Below are 20,683 nucleotides of genomic sequence, written 5' to 3'. Positions count from 1 at the left end.
AGGAGTTTGAGACCAGCCTGGGCAACATAGCGAGACCTCATCTCTACTAAAATTTAAAAAAATTAGCTGGGCATGCTGGTGCGCACCTGTAGTCCCAGCTACTCGCTTGAGTCAGGGAGGTCAAGGCTGCAGTGAGCCATGATGGCGCCACTGCACACTAGCCTGGGCAACAGAGCACTGTACACACACACACCCCCCCCCAAGGAAGAGGAGAATTGAGTGCAGAGTTGTGGGTATTAGTTCAGTCATAAATGGGGACAGGAGTGGAAATGGTCTACAACTAAAAATGCATGAAAAATCCAGGTGCTGTGGCTCATTCCTGTAATCCCAGCACTTTAGGAGGCTGAGGCAGATGGATTGCTTGAGTCCAGGAGTTCAAGACCAGCCTGGGTGACATGGGGAAACCCCATCTCTACCAGAAATATAAAAAATTAGCCAGGTGTGGTAGTGCATGCCCATAGTCCCAGACACTCAGGAGACTGAGGTGGGAGGATCGCTTGAGCCTGGGAGACAGAGCTTGCAGTGAGCCATGAGTGCGCCCCTGCACTCCACCCTGGGTGACAGAGCAACACCCTGTCTCAAACAACAACAAAATTATGTAAAAGAATGGACATGGTTTCCTTTCAAATTTAGAAGTCTAAGCAAAGCTCTTGAAGGGGTACTTGCATGTGAAAGGCAGTAAACTAATGGGAAAAACAGGATCCAGGAGAGCCAACAGTACTGTGCAGGATGTAAGTGCCTTTTTCAGCACCTCTGCTTTCAACTTTACAGGAATCACACGTGTCGTGCATATTTCTGTGAATCTCAAACCGACACAGGGCTGGGGAATATGGTTTCCTTCTGTTTGAGTTATGTAACTGGGAGGACTCCAGGAACCAGTGACTCACGGTTCCCCGGGAGTGTCAGTGACGCATCAAAGGAGGTTTCCCAAGAAGCGACAGAAGAAATATCTTTTGCCCTCCACAACCTTGGAAGGCCTCTGAAGACAGGGCTCTTTCTGTCTTTCCCTTTGACTGGGTGGTAGATTCGGATCAGCTTTGCAGCCCACGTGGGGTTGGGGATCACTTTCTGAAAACAAGTTGCCCACTTCCTACAGGTAGAGACACAAGTTGCGGGGCGGGGGCGGGGATGAGTAAGGATGAAAGGGAGGGGGTGGTGTAGGACCCCCCTTCTTCTTTTGAACAGGCCCGGGTGGGCTCCACACCTGCAGGCTACTTCCCACTGAAAGGAAGGGGGCGGGGGGAGGGGGAAAACCAGTGCTGCTCCCAGACCCATTAAGGTCCACAGAAAAACACAGAAAGGGAAGTACTATAGATGTTCTCCCTCAGGGCAGAGAACCCAGGCTCACCTAAGGTTGCTGGAGTGCAGACCACCCCTGCCACTAGCCCAGCCCCATGTAAACTTCCAGACAAGTAAATGCAATTGCAAATGTAGCTCGCCCAAAGTCTACAGCTGGTAAAGACCCAGGCTGTGCTGTCTGGCCACCTCTCGGAACTGCCTCACCGTGATTTCCATGGTTCAGATTTTTTTAATTTATGAATAAATCTTTCATTTGTGGATATTTTTATTGATTCCAATTTCTTATTATAACAATGGCCAGAGGTTCTTTTTTTCCAAACTTTTAATTGCTTTTTCCCCAACTACAAAAGTAATGCATGATGTAAAAATTCACACAAGGAACTGTACAAAGCAGAAGTGGAAATTCCCCAGAGTAACTGCAATTAACAGCTGAAAGTAAATCCTTATAGACCTTTTCCTGTACATATACAAACAAATATACCCGGAGGCCTTGATTTATTATTAGAGAAAAAAGATCAAATCTGCCGAACAATATTAGAAGACTTAATTTTCTATATTCTCTATTTTATGTATTATATTCTCGAGATTTCAATTTTATGTTTTAAAAAATATGGGAAGAAAAAAAACCAAGAAGCTTTTTTTAGAAAAAATTTATTTTTGAGACAAGGTCTCGCTCTGTTGCCCAGGCTGGAGCGCAGTGGCGCGATCACAGCTCACTGCAGTCTCAAACTCCTGGGCTCAGGAGATCCTCCCACCTCATCCTCCCTAATAGCTGGGACTACAGGCAAGCACCACCATGCCCAGAAAAAATTTAAAAATTTTTTGTAGAGTCGAGGTCTCGCTATGTTGCCTAGGCTGCTCTCCAACTCCTGAGCTCAAATGATCATTCTGTGTGGGCCTCCCAAAGTACTGGGATTACAGGCGTGAGCTGTAATCCCATGTGCTTGCTGAAGAAACTTCCAAATACCAATTTTACACATTTCTACAATGTTCTGTACTTGGATTTTAAAAAGTCTCTTTCTTGAAGTATAATTTACATCTATATCCATAGGTATAAAGTCAACATATCTGAGTGTACAGCTTGATGACTTTTACTAATGAAACACACTCATATAAGTGATTCCCAGATTGAGAAGCAGAAACGCTTACCTTCAAACCTCATGCTCCCTCCTAATGACCACCACTGGACCAAGGGTAACTGTATCCTAACTTCTAACAACATATATTTGTTTTGCTTGTTTTCTTCTGTGCTTGAATTTTAACAGTGACCATGTATTTCACCATATATTGTATTAAGAATAATCTATACAGATGTTTTATAAATATATGCATTTGTCATAACCATCATTTGATATCAGCATATATGGATGTAGCTCATTCCTTAGCAGCTGCCTAAACCCCCTTATTAGACTGTCTCTGAATTTATCTGACCAGTCCCTTTTGATGGACATTTGGATTATTTCTGATTTTTAGCTAGTAAGCAGCACTAGAAGGAACAATCTGATGCGTATTTCTTTGTGCGTGCCATTTTCTGATGTGTTTCTTTCAGATAAATGCCAACAAGTGGAATTGCTAGTCAAAAGATAGCTGGATGGAGTTTGGGGGGCATATTTCATCATAACGGCCCTATAGAATGTAGTAGTAGCTCAGTTCCTTCTTCAAACAAAAGTCAGGTGCTGGGTGCAGACCTTCTCACCACAGCCCCCACCGTCGGCAGCCCAGCCTGCTCCAGCTCCCTGGGCGGCCGGAGCTGAGCCCGCCTCGGCAGGTGCCTGCTGCACAGAAAACTGACAGAGGAGCGCAAACCACCCCTGCCCCCAGCCCAACCCCATGAGAACTTGCAAACAAGTACATGCAATTGCAAAGACAGCAACAGGGAGACGGTCAAATTTCAAAGCCTGAAGTGGGACAAGGGGCCTTGCGGCCTATTCTTACTTCCGCTGCGCACTGGGTGTGAGCCTTCAAGGAGGGCAGACCATGTGCACCGCAGGCCTTAATCTCTTATTTATTTGTGATGGGCTGGGTGAGGGGCCCCCCTGAAACATGAACCCTACAGGAGTCTGGTCCAGGTGACCCCAATTCTTTCACCCCCTCCCCTCAGCCTTGGAAGGCAGCCTGTCCCTTGTCCTCAGAGCTGATGGGCAGAGCTTTTGTTTCTTTTGAACACCTCTTGCTGAGGCAGGAGACTAGCGTCTGGGGGCAGGGAATCTAAGGCCAATTCATGCTGAATCAAGGAGAAACACCTACGTCTGGGGGCAGGGAATCTGAAGCCAATTTGTGCTGATTTCTCAAAGCTGGATCAAACGGAAAACACCTGGGTCTGGGGGCAGGGCATCTAAGACCAATTAACGTAAACCAAAAGGAAAAACCCCATCTCCCCAAACTGAGTAACCAAGGATCAAAGGCTACTCTCCCTACAACCCTCCCCCTTCCACTGCATCTCAGATGGAAAGGGAGACTGCCCTGGATTGACCACAGGCCAAGCACGGGCCATCCCTTCATCTGCATAGGGCGCCAATTCACCTCAGCCTTTCATTAGCCATGGACCAAATCCTTCACCCAGATAAGGGTATCCGACAGGGACCTCAAAAGGGGTACTTAAAACCCAGAAAACTTTGCAATTGGGCCCATGGGCTGTCTGCTTAGGGTCCACTCCCACCATGGGGAGTGCTTTCTCACTTCAATAAATTCCTCCTTTTGCTGCTTTTATTCCTTTATTACTTTGTGTGTTTTGTTCAATTCTTTGTTCAAAATGCCAAGGACCTGGACAACTTACACTCAAGGCCCTCCTTCCAGTAACACTGCATCTATGCCTTTCTAACTCCGCCCACCACACCTCATTCTGCTGCGGCCACACCCCAGATGCCAGGAGAAGGTCACACTGCCCCTTCCCCAGAGTTGTCTTTCCTTTCCTGTTTTTTTGTAACATTTCTTACATTCTGTGCTTGTCACAGGTAACTGAACATAACCTGATTTGTCAATGTCCTTCTTTGAGCTGGCCAGGAAAAGCAGGTGAGGCTGGATTCTCCTTGGACCTGGACATGGTGCTTCTGTTAATGCAGCCTCAGGTTGCAGTGTTTTATGGTGCAATAGCTCCTAGGCTGCTAAAGCTCAGGTAGGGGGTGGCTAAGATGGGACTCAGGCACTTTTTCAAACCCACGCACGAGGTCCTGCTCTTCACTCTCCACGCCTGCTCAGCACTTTCTCCTTGCTTTTTCCTTCTCCAACTGTCAAGGCTAAGAATCGATAAGAAAATGAAGGGACATGTGACAGAACCCCTCATGCCTCCTACCTTCTCTTTGGTGCGTGCCTGACTTGAAGCCAGGGATCCCTGGGGTTCAACCCGCGGTAGAAATGAACACATGCTAGTTCAGCTTGGGAGTGGGCTGGGAGATGGGCCCGAGGCACCTGCAGCCTGGCTCTGGGTGCCCTGGGCGCTTCCTAGCCTCTCTAGGACTCTCCACACCTACAACATCGGGCAAATGAGGATCTCAGGTGCAAAAGGAGGATGTACAAATTTTCTCCTTATGGTTTCTGTTCCACTGAGCATTGATGTCTTTGCTGTAGATGGGCTTTCGCACATTTATGTCACAGGAGCCATTTGTTATCTTTAACCTGGGACTTTATTTGTACAACTAAGACATTTGTATAAAAAGAACAGAAAATGAAAGAAGAATTAAGCCATGGGAGAGTAGAAATGGGAGCTGAGAAACTTAAGAGTAGAAATGGGAGCTGAGAAGATGAAGTGAACTCCTATCCTCAAACCCACAAGTTCCCAGCCCCAAAGGAAGCCCTCAGAGACTGACACGGCTTCTGGGAACTGGACAGCCCCTCTCAGCAAGCCTCACTCCCAACCTGCACCTGGCCTCTCTGCGAGGAAGGTCAGCCCCAGCCTGGGAAGACCAAGAGGGAGCCAGCCCAGCATCACCCCGTGAAAGACCCAGGACCCAATGTTACTGCCCTACCAGGGCAAAGCAACTTGCAAAGATGGTGGCTAAATGGCCACCACTAAAGGTCCCAGCTCAGGGAAATCACAGGAGCCGGAAGCAGTGGCATGGGCGGCATTTCTTACTCAGTCCTCCAGCACACTCTGTGAAGTGCCCTGGGGGCAGTGAAGCCTTCTCCCTAGTATTCCTGATGACCCACGAACAAGTTGCTCCCATGCACGTCACACACAGAAAGGCGTTGCAGCAGTGAAAAGCAGGCAGCTTCGGCAGCCATTGAACTTTCCAGGGTTGAATGTGTCCCTTCTCTCATTTTTCCACATCGTTCTCGTTACTGACCCATGTCTTTTTGTAGCAGGACACCAAAACCATATTCTCTGCTCATTTGTAAAATCTGAAAACAACAGCAAGTTGTGAAACCACTTATTTTCAGGCAAACGATATTGAATTTCCTGTAACAGAGACAAATGGCAAATGAGAATGCAGAGTTCTACTCCAAGTAGCCTAGGGCCGAAAGTTTTTTGTTAGTATGTTTCTAGGACCCATCTTAGTCATTAAAAAGATTGTTAAGGCTAAAAAACAAAACAAAACAAAACAAAACTGCAGCTCAAAGAACTGTAGCTTTGAATTGTGTTACTTCCTGTAGTACCTCTAAGATAATCTAAGAGAATCACAAATTTATATCAAGGGGCCAGAAGAAATTAGCCTGCGGATGGGATGATTTTCTAAGGACAGTTAGAGGCTGGGGAACAACTACCTCAAATCGCAACTCAGATCTGTGAGCACCACGGGCTATTTCCTCCACGCCTGGATCATGAGAGCAAAACCAGAGGTGGTTTTCAACCTTTTTTAAAGCCACAAACCCTTTTGTTTAAATGACATGTTACAGGTAAGTGTAAACTCAGACAATAGAAGAGAGTACAACTGTTCGAAATGAAGAGAGTGTGGAGGGCTCAGGGTCCCCCCATGACCACCCGGAGCCCCTTCCCTGCCTCAAGCTGATCCTGGGCTTGCAAAAGCATGAGGTCGTGCCTCCAGCCTCCCCAGAACTGGCATCAGATCACTGGGGAGCACGTTAAAATGAAGGGGTGGGAACAGACCCAGACCACAGTTAGTACCAGAGAGGGACCTACTTTCCATGAAAGATCATCATGGGAGAGATTTTGAACGGAACTTTCTTTCTTTTTTGAGATAGAGTTTCACTCTTGTTGCCCAGGCTGCAGCGGAATGGTGTGATCTCTGCTCATTGCAACCTCTGCCTCCTGGGTTCAAGTGATTCTCTTACCTCAGCCTCTCGAGTAGCTGGGATTACATAGGCGCCTGCTACCACGTCCAGTTAATTTTTTGTATTTTTAGTAGAGATGGGGTTTCACCATGTTGGCCAGGCTGGTCTCAAACTCCTGACCTCAGGCGATCTACCTGCCTTGGGCCTCCCAAAGTGCTGGGATTACAGGCGTGAGCCACTGCACCCAGCCTTGAATGGAACTTTCTAGAGGTCTGGCCTGAGGCAGCTACACTCAAGTTTTATCTCTTGAGTAGGGGGGCAGCTTCTAAATTCAACACACAAGGTGAAAATTGCACACAATTAAAATATCATTGAAAATTGCCCATAAAATCCAGCAGGCATGTTTAAGCCACTCTCGATATAAATATAATGTGTACAACAATGCAGAGCATATAGTAATATGAATTTATATGGCTATTTACAATTTTAGAGTATTTAAAAATACATTTTGTTTATCTGTTGTTGCACTTGCAGAGTTGAATTTACTGAAGTGACTTGAGCTTGTGCTCTGACTCCAGGGGCCGGGGGCCACATGCTTTAAGGATAATACCCCAGTGAGTCCTCACACTGACTGTGAGATTGGCACTGTTAGCTCATTTTACAGACGAGAAATCCGAGGCTTGAAGATGTGAAGTGACTTGCTGGCTGTCACATGGTGATTGGCAGATGGGATTCAAACCCAGCTCTGTCTCTGCCTAAAGTTGGAGCTTTTGAGCAAGAGACCCTGTTGACCTCTTCAATTTAGAGGTGTGTACTTTTGCTCCCCCAAACATTTCTGTATAGAGGGGGTTGTTCTGAGGATCAAATGTAATTAACTGGATAGGCAGATGTGAAACAGTCTCTGTTTTGAGAAACAAAAATCAAATGCAGGAATGCTGCCCTGGCCCAGGATGGCTTCCAACAGCCTCATGAAAGACGAAAGACCTAATGTCACTGCCCTACCAGGGCAAAGCAACTTGCAAAGGTGGTGACTAAAGGCCACCACTAAAGGTCCCAACCCAGGCCAGGGAAAGTACAGGCGCTTTCTCAGCTTAGTGGGCCCCAAGAGTGCTATGTGACTCTGCCAACTCCTAGGACCCAGATGGGGTCGAGGGCGGCAGGTGGGACAAAGGCAGCTCCTAGGGAAGGAAAGCAATGGCTGGTGGAAGAGGCTGGTCTTCAAATCCGCTTCCAGTAGTCTCTCACTGATCTGTAAAATGAGGTGATAACCTCTTATCTCACGCAGAACCAAGGGGATGAAATAATAGGTGGGATGAAATAACGGATGGGATGAGTTTGGGATACCCTGCGGTATTCTGTGCGTGCAAAGCCTGATTGCTCTCCTCAGGAGAGCTAAGAATGTTCTTGAAATACATTTAAGTTATTGGTCAGGTTTTTGTTTGTTTGTTTAGGTTATCTCTTAGGTTCCTGAACTCTATCACCCCATCTATTTATACAGTCTGTAATTTTTTTTTTAGATGGGGTCGCGCTCTGTTGCCCAGGCTGAAGTGCAGTGGTACCATCATAGCTCACTGCAGCCTTGAACTCCTGGGCTCAAGTGATCCTCCTGCTTCAGCCTCCCGAGTAGCTGGGACTATAGGTGTGCACTACCATGCCCGGCCGAGTCTATGATCTTTGGAAGATGAGGTCTGACTTTGGCTCCTTGCTGCAGTTAGAGGCTGCAAGCTGCAGCAGGGGCTGAGGAACCCAGGGCCACACCCAGGTTATACACTTACTGTTTCATGAAACGAAGCCGGGCTCTCCTCCGCCAGCCTGGAAGAGGAAAGCAAGGGCGCCAGTCAGTGTGGGCTGTGGGTCACGGCGCTGAGCCCCAGAGGCCAAGGAGGATTGTCACGGGGGCAGCTGACACGTCAGCCCACCTCCCCGGTCCCAGACTCTGGCCCAAACACTTTACACATTTTAATTCCCCTAATGCTCACTGAAAACCTGAGTTGGATACTACTTTTAAGATCTCCATTTTATATGAGGGAAACTGAGACACAGAGTCAGTGAGTTACTGGATAACATGCCCAAAGTCATGCAGCTGGTAAGTGGGAAAGCCAGAATTCAAACTCAATTAATCAGCTGCAGAGTCTGTGTCCTTAAACTCATCTGCTTGCCCTTCACAGCAGGTCAGACATGAAAGGTCCCAGAGACAGGCAGTCTCAGGCTAGGGCAATTGCATTCAGAGGGTGAGCGAGATTTCCCACTGGGAGTTAGGAAGAAAATAAAAGCATGTCTATTGACATTTGTATTTCAGCCGTTATTACTTTTGATTTTCATTTATTTTTTTAGGAATGGGGTCTTACTATGTTGTCTAGGCTAGACTTGAACTCCTGGGCTGAAGTGATCCTCCCTCCTCAGCCTCTCGAGTACGGGCACTTGCCACTATACCCAACTTACTTTTTATTTTGAAGCATATTTAATAACATACATAAAATATTAAATAAGTAAATACAGCCAACTGCTGCATTTACTTTATAATATTCAATTAGCTGTATTCGCTTAGTTAATATTTTATGCATGTTATTAAATGTGTTTCAAAATATTTTACCAATGAGGTCCTTCCTTGATCGAAAGAGTTTGCAAACTACTGAAATTTATGAGTTTCTTAGAATGGGGTACATGGACCCCTCTGTGGGGAACAATTGTAGGCAAAAGTATGCTTCTGGGTGCATTTCCGTGGGGAGAGGTCCATTATTTTCATCGTATGTTCAAAGGCGTCTGTGACCTACAAAGGTTAAGAGCCACTGATCTACTTCATGCCCTTGCTGTCCCGCCTGCCCATTTTATAGAAGCGCAGAGAGGGGAAGGGGCTTGCTCGAGGTGGCACAGGTGAGCAGAAGAACCGGGGTAGAGTCTGGGCTCTGGGCTCTAGGGCAGCCATGCAGGCCTCCCCTCCGGCTCCTCGTCTTTCTTGTGAACCCAGTGCTGTGCAGAGCTTGGGGTGGGGGCCATAGAAGGAGACGGTCCCGTCTCTGGGGTGGCTGGGAGCAGCAGTCATTTCTGTTTCCCACAGCCTCATCAATATCGGTGGCGTGGAGAGGATTTCTAGCTTCTAGGAACACAACACAAGCCCCATAGGCAAACTTTTCTGGACACTGGGCTTTGGTCTCAACTGCTCACGTGAGTTCCCACTTACTGACACGTGCCAGGTGCCAGGCACTTGGGGCAGGAATTTACAAACAGCAACTCTGGGAGGTAGGTAATGTCTTACCCCCATCTGAGGCAGCCGAGGCTCAGAGAGACCAGGGCACTGGTTCAGGAAACAGCCACGTTGCACTCAAACCCAGGTTTGCCTGACTCCAGGGACAGGGTGATCTTTGGTTTTAGCTGCGTAGCCCCAGGCCAAGAACTACCTCTGGAAATACCATAGGTTCTCTGAGGCAAATTCCCACCAGGCTGCCATCTGCTCTGCTCCCCTAGAGAAGAAAGTATCCCAGGGACACTTCAAACAGCAAACAGGGACACCCAATGACCCAAGAGGAGACAACTCACAGCACAGGTGGATGGCCACTCCCAGGGAAACCAGCAGAACCAGGACGCCAGCCACTAGCAGGCCAAGAGTGATGGGGCTACAAAGTGGGCCTGGAAAACACACATGTGCCATGTGTTCAACACGGAACATTTTTCTGCATGAGACACGCAGAAAAATACAAGGAGGGAAAAATTCAACTGGAAGCCCCACCTCCCAGAGAATACCACCATTTGCATTTTGATGTAACGTATTTTTCCTCAAGTCTTTTTTTTTTTTTTTTTTTTGAGACAGAGTCTTGCTTTGTCACCCAGGCCGGAGTGCAGCGGCGCGTTCTCAGCTCACTGCAACTTCCGCCTCCTGGGTTCAAGGGATTCTCTTCTTAGCCTCCCGAGTAGCTGGGATTACAGGCATGTGCCACCATGCCCGGCTAATTTTTGTATCTTTAGTAGAGACAGGGTTTTATCATGTTGGCCAGGCTGGTCTCAAACTCCTGGCCCCAAGCAACTGCCTGCCTTGGCCTCCCAAAGTGCTGGGATTACAGGCCTGAGCCACCATGTCCGGCCATCATCTAGTCTTTGTAAGCACTTTAAACATCATTGAAATCATTTTAAATACAAAATTTCATATCTCACATCCAAATTTTTAAGAAGTAGACAATTTTCATGCCTGGTAATGAGTCTTTTACTATTTATTTTTAAAACTTTTAATTTTACAAGAAATAGCTGAATATATTTTCATTGTAAGACATTTAAATATAGGATTAGCGTGCTCCCTGACATCTTTGCTCCTTCACAGAGTTAATCACCATTGATAATTTAGTAACTTTTCTTTCCATGCCTATGTAATTTTTATAGATACATATAGGGTTTGTTTGTTTGTTTGTTTTGACACAGAGTCTCACTCTGTCGCCCAGGCTGGAGTGCAGTGGCGCAATCTTGGCTCACTGCAACCTCCGCCTTCTGGGTTCAAGCGATTCTCCTGCCTCAGCCTCCCAAGTAGCTGGGATTACAGGCGTGCCATCATGCCCGGCTAATTTTTGTATTTTTAGTAGAGACGGGGTTTCACCACGTTGGCCAGGATGGTCTCAATCTCCTGGCCTCAAGTGATCCACCCGCCTCGGCCTCCCAAAGTGCTGGGATTACAGGTGTGAGCTGCCACACCCGGCCTTAAATACATATAGTTTTTAAAAATATATAGAGTGGATTATACTGTACAAATTGTTCTCTTGTACCTTTACTTTTTCAACGTGCCTTTTTTCCTTCACTTAGTCAATGTGTTCTTTCTTCCAGCAGAGTAACATCTGACAGCATGGATGTACCATGAGTTACTTGTCATCAGTGGGCCTTTTGATTGTTTCCTGTGTTTTACTTTTACAAATAACTCCGAAGAAAACAACCTGTATATTTCCTTACAAAGGTGCCTTCCTGAGGTAAATACTGAGAACGGGAACTACTAAATCACAGACTTTGCCCATTTTAAATTGTGACAGATGCTGTCAAATGCCTCCCTAAAAGGCGGCACTGACTTCCGTCCCCACCCGCCAATAGTGCACCCTGCTGACCCTTGATATCATCAAAATGTTTTAGTTTTTGCCAGTCAAGTGGGGGAAAATGTTATTTCACTTAAATTCCCTAATTACTTATAAGCTTTGGCCTATTTTCATATATTGGGAACTTGTATGATTTTTCTTCTACGAGTTGACTATCTGTTCCTTTGTCCATTTTGTGTGCTATTTAAACAGCAGACTTTACACTATCAATGTCCCAAATCCTTCTCTGACACCCTTCAGGCCCCTGTGGCTGGTCCCTTGAGTAGCTGAGGCACAGAACAGAGTCCATGGGTGAAAGGGCAAGGCTGCAGATTTGGGCTTGAGGTTTGGAAAATCAGAAAGCATTGTGGATGTCAAGGAAGAGAGATAATTTTTACTGAATACATATGTGCTAAGTACATACTAAATGCAAACTCCCATCTTGTGAGGAAGAAAGGTATTGGTATTTTTAAATTATTTATTTATTTATTTACTTTTTTTTTGAGATGGAGTTTTGCTGTTGTTGCCCAGGCTGGAGTGCAATGGTGAGATCTGGGCTCACCGCAACCTCCACCTCCTGGGTTCAAGCGATTCTCCTGCCTCAGCCTCCTTAGTAGCTGGGATTACAGGCATCTGTCACCACACCTGGCTGATTTTTGTATTTTTAGTAGAGACGGGTTTTCTTCATGTTGGCTAGGCTGGTCTTGAACTCCTGACCTTAAGTGATCCGCCTGCCTTGGCCTCCCAAAGTGCTGGGATTACAGGTGTGACCCACTGTGCCTGGCTTGCCATTATTTTTACCTCTCATTTCACAGTTCAAAAACCAAAAACAACAAGATTCAAAGAGGTTAAATTATATACCCAAGGTCACCCAGCTACTAAAAGGCAGGACCAGGAAATTATATACCCAAGGTCACCCAGCTACTAAAAGGCAGGACCAGGGTGTGACACAGATCCTCTGAGTTCCAAGCCCCTGTGGGTCCCACCTCAGGTGAATGAGGGCATGAGAGGTACAGGAGGGAAGGGAGCGGGCTGCTACATGGGAGGGAGCCCACTGTCACTGGAGGGGAACAAGCCAAGGCTGGATGGCTGGGGTGTGGAGAGGAGATTCACACACTGAGGGGGAGGCTGGATGAGGGGCCCCTCTGAGATGCTGAGGGCATCTGCTGGGCTCCCTCTCACCTCCTATTTGTTCTCCCAACCTGGATGAACCTCAAAACATGGTGCTAAGTGAAAGAAGCCAAGCATGAAAGACCCCATGGTGTGCGATTCCACTTCTATGAAATGCCCTGGAGAGGCAAATCTGCAGAGGCAGATGGTAGATTAGTGGCTGCCAGGGGCTGGGAACAGAGATGAGCTGTGAACAAGCACAGGGAATCTTACTGGGGTGGTGGAAACCTTCTAAAACTAGATTACGGTAATGATTGCACAACTTGGTAAATTTACCCAAAATCATTGAATTTGTATGCTTAAAATGGGTGAACTTTGCGGTATGCAAATTATATCTCAACTAAGGTTTTTTTTTCTTTTTTTTGAGACAGGGTCTTGCTCCGTCACCCAGGCTGGAGTGCAATGGCGTGATCTCTGCTCACTGCAACCTCCGCCTCCCGGGTTCAAGCGATTCTCCTGCCTCGGCCTCCTAAGTCGTTGGGATTACAGGTGCCCACCACAGTGCCCAGCTAATTTTTGTATTTTTAGTGGAGACGAGATTTCGCCATGTTGATCAGGCTGGTCTCGAACTCCTGACCTCAGGTGATCTGCCAGCTTTGGCCTTCCAAAGTGCTGGGATTATAGGCGTGAGCCACCATGTCCGGCTCTACTAAGTTTTTAAAAACTGTAATGGAGGTGGGTGCAGGTCACAGGGGTGTACAGGGCCGCAGGGCTCCTTCCTGAGGAGAGGTCATGGTTAAGACCACTGCGGAGGCCAGCGATGTAGCTACAGGTCTCCTCTGAAGCACTGTCTCCCATTCAAAATGTGACTCTCCGGGAAAAGCTGCTGCTGCAAATAACGTGCTTGGGTAAGGGGCCATTTGCCAGAGCCACACCAACCACACCCCCAGCCCAGCCTTCCTCATCTTACTGGGGCCTCAGGGTCTTCTGAGCTCTGGATCTGCACTCTGCTTCTGAGTCCGTGGTTTAGAAATGGTCCCCCAGCACTTAAGGGTGTTGTCTTAGGAACAGCCCTAAGCCTCAGGGGCAGCCCCTTCTCAGTGACCCCATGGGTTTCATTCATGATAACAGGCTTTGAGGTCTGTGTGGATGCCCCACAAGCTCTGAGTGCCTGGTGTATCTCATTTAATCCTGCATCCCCATTTTACAGACAAGGAAACTGAGGTTCATAGAGGCTGAATCACCTATTCAGTGTCTCATAGTACAGGCAGTGGTAGACAGAGTCTCAGACCTAGGCCTGACTGACTTGCCACTAGGCTACACTGACCCAGGGCTGCTCTCCTCACTGTAACATCCACCTACTTTCCCCACACCCATCCCCAGCCTCACTCCACTTGGTCACCTTCACACACATCCGGGTTATTCTTAATAACCTATTAATGTTTGGTTTGCATTTTGCCCTGGGATTTTACTGAGGGTTAATACAAGAAATGATGCAAGAGGCCAGGCGTAGTGGCTCACGTCTGTAATCCCAGCACTTTGGGAGGCCAAGGCAGGTGGATCACCTGAAGTCAGGAGCTCAAGACCAGCTTGGCCAACACGGTGAAACTCTGCCTCTACTAAAAATACAAAAATTAGCCAAGTGTGGTGGTGGGCACCTGTAATCCCAGCTACTCAGGAGGCTGAGGCAGGAGAATCACTTGAACCTGGGAGGCGGAGGTTGCAATGAGCTGAGATCACACCACTGCACTCCAGCCTGGGCAACAGAGTGAGACTCCATTTCAAAAAAAAAAAGAAAGAAAGAAAAGAAATTATGCAAGAAATCTGAAGACCTTTGTTTTTGCCATCATTTATAAAAGTATGGCTGAGTTCGCCGTCATTCAGCTGTCCTTACATGAAGATGAATGGGGCAGATTGCTTCTAGAATTTAGTGCTAGGATGAAGGTTTCTTCTTTTGGTGGCAGGTTGTTTCTTTCTATCACTGGGGTTGGGGTGCCATACAACTTGGGGTCTTCCCTTTGTTTAAATTGATGTTGCTGGGTTCTCCACAGCCGTAGCACACAACCAGTTCTTGCACCCTTATCTTAGTGGCTCTATTGTATTTGCATTTTATATCCTTTTTATTTCAGTCTCCCTGAAATCATTTAGGTGAAGGGGTCAGGGCATGGGACTTTATAAAATAAGGTCACTCTTAAGCTCCTTAAGACTTTACTCTCTTGTACATTGGTTCTGATTTTCTTTTTACTGTGACCTCATGTGACGGCAGCTTCCCACCCCGGTCTCCCAGATCCTATCCAGTGCCATCCTCGATAATTTCTGGTACTTAAAATATTTAAGACAAAGCAAACTGAGCAGTGCGAGGCAGTGCTCCTGGGGCTGCTTGTGGTTCGTTCTCTGGGTAGCAGCAGATGGCACTTTCTGTTTGTCACCAGTGACTTTTGCTGGGCTGAGGTCAGTATTTTTCCAGAAACACGTTTGGGCTGATGGGTTTAAGGAAAGCGTGTGCATGGGCATGTGCGTCTGTGTGTGTGTGTATGTGCGTACACTCCAGCTGAGGTGTCTGGTGTAGCACAGAGAAGCAAATGTGTTCATTTACAAACAAACATGTATTCATGAACTAGCACACACTGTGTATTAGGTCCTCTGTTAGGTATTAAAACTGGAAACTTTTTTTTGAGACAGGGTCTGGCTCTATCACCCAGGCTGGAGTGTAGTGGCAGGATCTCAGCTCACTTCAATCTCCACCCTCCAGGCTCAAGGCATCCACCTCAGCCTCCTGAGTAGCTGGGACTACAGGCATGTGCCGCCACGCCCAGCTAATTTTTTTATATTTTCGTAGAGACAGAGTTTCACTGTGTTGCCCAGGCTGGTCTCTAACTCCTGAGCTCAAGGCGATCCACCCATCTGGGCCTCCCAAAGTGCTGGGAATACAGGTGTGAGCTACCACGTCTGGCCAAAACTGGAAAAGTTTAAAGTGCTGGTCCTTTGAGTGGATTTTTTGTTTGTTAACAGCTTTATTGAGTTATAATTTACATATAAAGTCCCCTTGTTTAAAGTGTACAATGTCATGGTTTTTAGTGTATTCATGGAGTTGTGCAACCATTATCATAATGTAATTTCAGAAAATTTAAATTCCCTTAAAAAGAAACTTTATACCCATTAGGAATCACTCCCCATTTCTTTCCCAAGCCCCCAGCCTTGGGCAGCAACCAATCTACATTCTGTCTCTGTAGAGGATCATATGCTGGATATTCCATAATCATGGAATCGTATAGTATACGGATTTTTGTGACTGGCTCCTTTCATTTTATTCTTTATTATGGCCAAACAATATTCCATGATAATAAATAAACCACATTTTGTTAATCAACTCATTAGCTGGTGGATGTTTTGGTAGTTTCTGCTTTTGGCTAGTATGAATAATGAAGCTGTGGACATTTGTGTGCAGGGGTGTGGGTGGAGATCTCCTCCATTAAGCTTTGTCCAGTAACAATTTACGAGTCTGTCCCCCACGAGACTGTGAGTTGCTGTCACACTCAGCATCCTTTCTGACCCTAGCTCGGGCCGGGGAGATAGGCTCTAGAGTTAACACTTGGAAAGTGCCTGGGGAAGGAAGGAGGGGAGGGAGAGAGGGCAAAGGGATGTCTGCCTTGTTTCTGAGGGTGCAGAGGGATAGGGAACTCACCCTTCTGGGTCTCTGGCCTGGGTAACCGGCATACTCTCCTCTTGGGGGTGGACTTCTTAGTGGGCTGGGCAGTGGTGGGAAGGAAATCAACTACAGAAAGAAAGCAAGACACATATCTTAGCCAGGTGAACACCAGGTGGACTCAAAGACAAAACTTTGTCTTATGGCCGGGCGCAGTGGCTCATGCCTGGAATCCCAACACTTCTGGAGGCCAAGGCAGGAGATCATTTGAGCTCAGGAGGTTGAGACCAGCTTGGGCAACATGGTGAAACCCTTCACTACAAAAAATAAAAAGTTTAGCCAGGCGTGGTGGCATATGCCTACAGTCCCAGCTACCCAGGAGGCTGAGGTGAGAGGATCACCTGAGCTTGGGAAGTCAAGGCTGAAGTGAGCCGTGATCACGCAACTGCACTCCGGCCTGGGCGACAGAGCAAGACCCTGTCTCAAGAACAAATAAATGAACAAATGAGCAAAATGTGTCTTACATCCAAGTACTGGAGTCCTTATGACTGTTCCCTAGGCTGCTACAAGGCTTGAAGCTCACAGAGCAATAGAATGTTTGATCTGCTTTCTGAATTCTCAGATGTTGGGAAAGGGGTGGGGGCCTAGGGATGAGGTTCAGCTTGGTGTCCTGGAGAGAGGAAGGCTCTGGAGCCACACAGACCTGAGCAGAGCCTATAGCTCTGATTTATTTATTTTTATTTATTTATTTATTTATTTTTTGAGACAAAGTCTTGCTCTGTAGCCCAGGCTGGAGGGCAGTGGCACGATCTCGGCTCACTGCAACCTTCGCCTCCTGGGTTCATGCCATTCTCCTGCCTCAGCCTCCAGAGTAGCTGGGATTACAGGCACGTACCACTGCATTCGTCTAATTTTTTGTATTTTTAGTAGAGATGGGATTTCACCATGTCGGCCAGGCTGGTCTTGAACTCCTGATCTCAGGTAATCCACCCACCTTGGCCTCCAAAAGTGCTAGTATTACAGGTGCGAGCCACCGCGCCCAGCCGACCTACACCCCTGATTAACCACTGTGTGACTTGGGACAAGTCATAGCATTTTTCTGTGCCTCCATTTCCTTATCTGCTGAAATAATGATAACTGCCACCTCCTCCTTGGGATTATCTGAGAATTAAAGGGACAGTGTGTCCAAAAAAAGTTTCAGTAGCTGTGGCTCCACTTGGCTGAAGACCTTGAGCCCCAGGGCTGGATCGCCCAGCCTTTGGCACAACGAGCCCCTCCGCCCAACTCGGCAATCCCTAAGCACATGGAGGAAGCTCACGGAAGGAGAGGGTGCCCTTTTCTGCATGTACAGTACCACGCAGGTGTCATATTTGGGGATTTGTTTTCCTTCTCAGATGGCCCTAAAATATATACCTAATATCAGAGCCAAGGGAACTTCAGTCTCAAACTTTAATTTCAAAGGTGAACGCCAGGGACGAGGGGAGCTGGCCCCTGCAGCCCCAAGTGGTGAGTGCTGTGTTGGGACCCCAAGCCCCTGTCCTGACTCCTGGATGGGTCACTCCTCTCCTTCATTCTAACCCAGTGACCCCTGCTGAAGTGCTGGGAGAGGGCAGTGGGCCGGCACCCAGAGCAAAGGAAGACAGCTGTGGCTCTGATGCCACAGCTACTGGGGATGAAGGGGGCACTGCCGGCCACAAAGTCCAACCGTTGCCTTTGTGGGTTAAGGAAACAGATCTCTCTGCACTGATTTTCTCCAAAATGGTAGGAGAGGGAGTAAGGAGACACCATGAACCTAAACTCTAGAGTCAGGGGGACAGAAAAAAAAAAAGAGAAAAGAAAAGAAATATTAAGGCCGGGCACGATGACTCACGCCTGTAATCCCAGCACTTTGGGAGGCCGAGGCAGGCGGATCACCTGAGGTCAGGAGTCCAAGACCAGCCTGGCCAACATGGCGAAACCCCGTCTCTACTAAAAATACGAAAATTAGCTGGGTGTGGTGGCACATGCCTGTAATCCCAGCTACTCAGGAGGCTGAGGCAGCAGAGTCGTTTGAACCCGTGAGGCAGAGGTTGCAGTCAGCCGAGATCCTGCCACTACACTCCAGCCTGGGTGACAGTGACTCCGTCTCAAAAAAAAAAAAAAGGTGTTGGGGGTTGGAAGAGGGGACAGGCAGGGGAAGCCCACAGATCAGTCATTTTTGGGCTGGCATCTTCTATATAAAAGTAGACATTTTAGCCCCTCACTTCTCTAAGCCTCCTCTGGAAAGCGGAGAGAACACGATCTGTTTGTCTGCTTCAAGACATTGATGGGAAGAAGCAACTAGGATGAACGTGCACTGAGCTCCAACCATGTGTGGGGAGCAGTGCTGAGCCTTTCAGCATAAGTTTACTGAACACAACAACTTTTGGGGCAGGCACTGTTGTCCCCATTTTATCCAGGAGGAAGCCTAGGCTCAGAGAGCTGAAATAATGTGCCCGAAGTTAGACAGCCACTGGCAGCAGAGCCAGTATCTGCACCAAAAGACCTTGATTCTAGAACCTGTGCTTCTCGTTCTGCCACACTACCTCATGTGCAAAGATTTTCTGACAAAAAGTTGAACACTTTAGGTCCACCCAAGGCGCTGGGTCATCAGAGTGCCGAGGGCAACTATTGTAAGAGGAAACTGTCATCAGCAGGGTCGGAGAGTGTGCAACGAGCCTGGCCCTCTCCTGGGAGTGTTGCCTCCTTCAATCCTCATGGCCCTAGAAGTAGTTCTGTTTGACTTATTTTCTACTCAAGGAAGCAGGGACATCTCTCAGATGGTCCGTGGTGAGCCCAGAGGGGAGCCAACTCTTTGGGCCCTCAGTGCCTTGGCTGGGCACCACAGCCTGCGTCTAGTGGGAGACTCAGGTTGGGGGACTGTTCTGTTTTAAATTCTTCTTGCCTAGAGCCAGGTCCCCCTGGATTCCTCCTGAGCCCCCAGTTTAATCTCTCCCTCTCTGTTCTTAAAAGGAATAAAACTTTGAGCCCATGATATACTTAAGGGCCTGAAAAACGTCGTGTCTTTCCCCAAACACTTTCTCAACCATCCCAGCTTTGTCCTCTAAAAGGCCTCTCTTGGGTGAGAAGGTGGGTTTTGGCTCCGAAGAAGGTCTAGTTACAAGCCCTGGGGAGAAGCAGGTTTGGCTGCAAGCCAGCGCTGGAGAGAGGCATTGACATTCCTGCAGTGCTGGGAGGGGTTTGGGGTTTGGAAACACAAAAGTCAGGAGTGAGTGCGGTTGGGGTGGAGGCGGTGGGAAGCTCTGGAAACTAGCTGTGTTTATTCCACCCTCCACCTTCTCAGACCCTGAAATCTCATGAGTGGAAAGGTGTGGGGCTTACAGAGACAAAAACAATAAGCCAAAGCCAAACCCCAAACCCCAAACCCCAAACTCCCAAAGCCCATTTTTCAGTATGAAAATCAGTGGACCCCCACGTGAAGGGATGCCTCAGCTTCTTGCCTGCAATACACCCTCCCAGGCTAGCAAGAGGTGGCGGGGCATCACTTTGGTTTGTGTCTTCCTAATCGTGCTGCTGTCCCCAGCTGCCCCTGCACTTCCTCACGCCGAGTGGTCTAATTTCTGGGTCTCCTTGTGGCTTTTAGTGCCCTCAGGTGAGCAGAAAGCAGGGCAGTGGGAGCCCTGGAGGGGGTTGGCTCCAGCCTTGGGCCAAGCTGGAGGTGGGGCTAGAGCCAGAGCCAGGCTATGAGGGTTACCACCCATAGCTAAATGCCTTCTGTCCAATACGCCACAGGTGCTGCTGAGCACGTGAAATGTGGCCAGTCTGAATCGAGATGAGCCATACCTTTTATGTAAAATGCTCATCGAACACTTAGTATGAAAAATGAATGTAAAATATTTCAGCAATACTTTTTATATTGATTACATGTTGAGATGAAAATATAGTTAATAAATTGAGTTAAATATAACATCATTTAAATTAATTTTACTTGCTTCTCTTTGCTTTTTTAAACATGACTTTAAAAATTTAGAATTTCATCTGTGGCTTGAAATGTGTGTCTGCTGGACTTGCTGACTTAAGTCAGAGCTCTGCAGCTTCTCTGGGATTAAGTGGGCCATGGAGGCCATCAGCAGCCCCATGACACAGAAGAGAACACTGAGGCCCAGGGGAGAAAGCATGGCCAGTTTGCAAGCAGAGCTGGGCCTGGCTCAGTCTCCTTACTAACTTCGACTCAGGTATGAATTCGAGCCATAGGCCCTCACAGAGAACATAAGGGCACCTGTCCCTCCACTGCCCCTAGAAATGCCCTCACTGGGTAGGTCAGGGCAGTAAGGGCCTCCTTTCCCTGTATGCACACTCTGTGGGGATTTCTAACACCACTATAAGGCCAAGGGACTCAGCCCAATCCAGCCATAGCTTCGAATGTCCCTGGTGT

General features: G+C 47.6%; 1 protein-coding gene across 4 annotated transcripts in view; it reads right to left on the bottom strand.

Moving 5' to 3' along the window:
• The window catches only part of CD8B (CD8 subunit beta), a 46,618-nt gene that overhangs the window by 21,365 nt on the left and 4,570 nt on the right, over nt 1-20,683 (bottom strand). The window contains exons 3-6 of one of the 4 annotated variants that reach the window (XM_054475766.1): nt 16,309-16,398; nt 10,006-10,095; nt 8,244-8,280; nt 4,917-5,637 (exon numbers count right to left, since the gene is read on the bottom strand). In XM_054475766.1, the coding sequence (XP_054331741.1) occupies nt 5,625-5,637; nt 8,244-8,280; nt 10,006-10,095; nt 16,309-16,398 (230 nt within the window). In that variant the 3' untranslated portion in view covers nt 4,917-5,624. Of the gene's footprint in view, nt 1-4,916; nt 5,638-8,243; nt 8,281-10,005; nt 10,096-16,308; nt 16,399-20,683 lie in introns of those variants that run through there. The other 3 variants (XM_054475763.1, XM_054475765.1, XM_054475767.1) reach the window with 3 other exon arrangements.

The sequence above is a fragment of the Pongo pygmaeus genome, chromosome 12, assembly GCF_028885625.2.
Source record: "Pongo pygmaeus isolate AG05252 chromosome 12, NHGRI_mPonPyg2-v2.0_pri, whole genome shotgun sequence".
Lineage (NCBI taxonomy): Eukaryota > Metazoa > Chordata > Mammalia > Primates > Hominidae > Pongo > Pongo pygmaeus.
Note: the sequence above shows the minus strand (reverse complement) of the source record. Positions and strands in the feature narration are given on the sequence as shown.